We start from the raw sequence: 367 nt of genomic DNA on the forward strand, positions 1-367 counted from the left end.
AGCACACGCACCGCCTCGCGCAGCCCCTTTATCACTTCTTCCTTCTGCGCGCAGCAGCTCTGCTGACGCTGCAGCTGCGAACCACAACACACCACACGCTGCTACCTAGCTAGCTAGCTAGCTAGCTAGCTAGCTAGCTAGCTAGCTAGCTAGCTGGGTGGGTGGCTAGCTAGCTAGCTAAGCCGCTAGCTAGCCACCCACAAACCCATAGACCTCCACAACCAGCTAGCTAGACAAGGAACGCCCCAGCCAGCCCGCAAGCCAAGCCACACATGCCGCACAAACAGGCTGTCCCCATAGCTAGCTAGCTAGCTAGCTAGCTAGCTAGCTAGCTAGCTAGCTAGCTAGCTAGCTAGCTAGCTGGCTA

General features: G+C 57.5%; 1 protein-coding gene across 1 annotated transcript in view; it reads right to left on the bottom strand.

Annotated features, from left to right (window-relative positions):
- EMH_0054810 (uncharacterized protein) overlaps positions 1–367 on the bottom strand; it is a gene marked incomplete at both ends in the record, with an annotated part of 2,992 nt that overhangs the window by 966 nt on the left and 1,659 nt on the right. The window contains one exon of the mRNA XM_013497161.1: positions 12–74. Within this exon, the coding sequence (XP_013352615.1) occupies positions 12–74 (63 nt within the window). The remainder of the gene's footprint in view (positions 1–11; positions 75–367) is intronic.

Source organism: Eimeria mitis, genomic scaffold, assembly GCF_000499745.2.
Source record: "Eimeria mitis Houghton genomic scaffold, Emh_scaff2504, whole genome shotgun sequence".
Classification (NCBI taxonomy): domain Eukaryota; phylum Apicomplexa; class Conoidasida; order Eucoccidiorida; family Eimeriidae; genus Eimeria; species Eimeria mitis.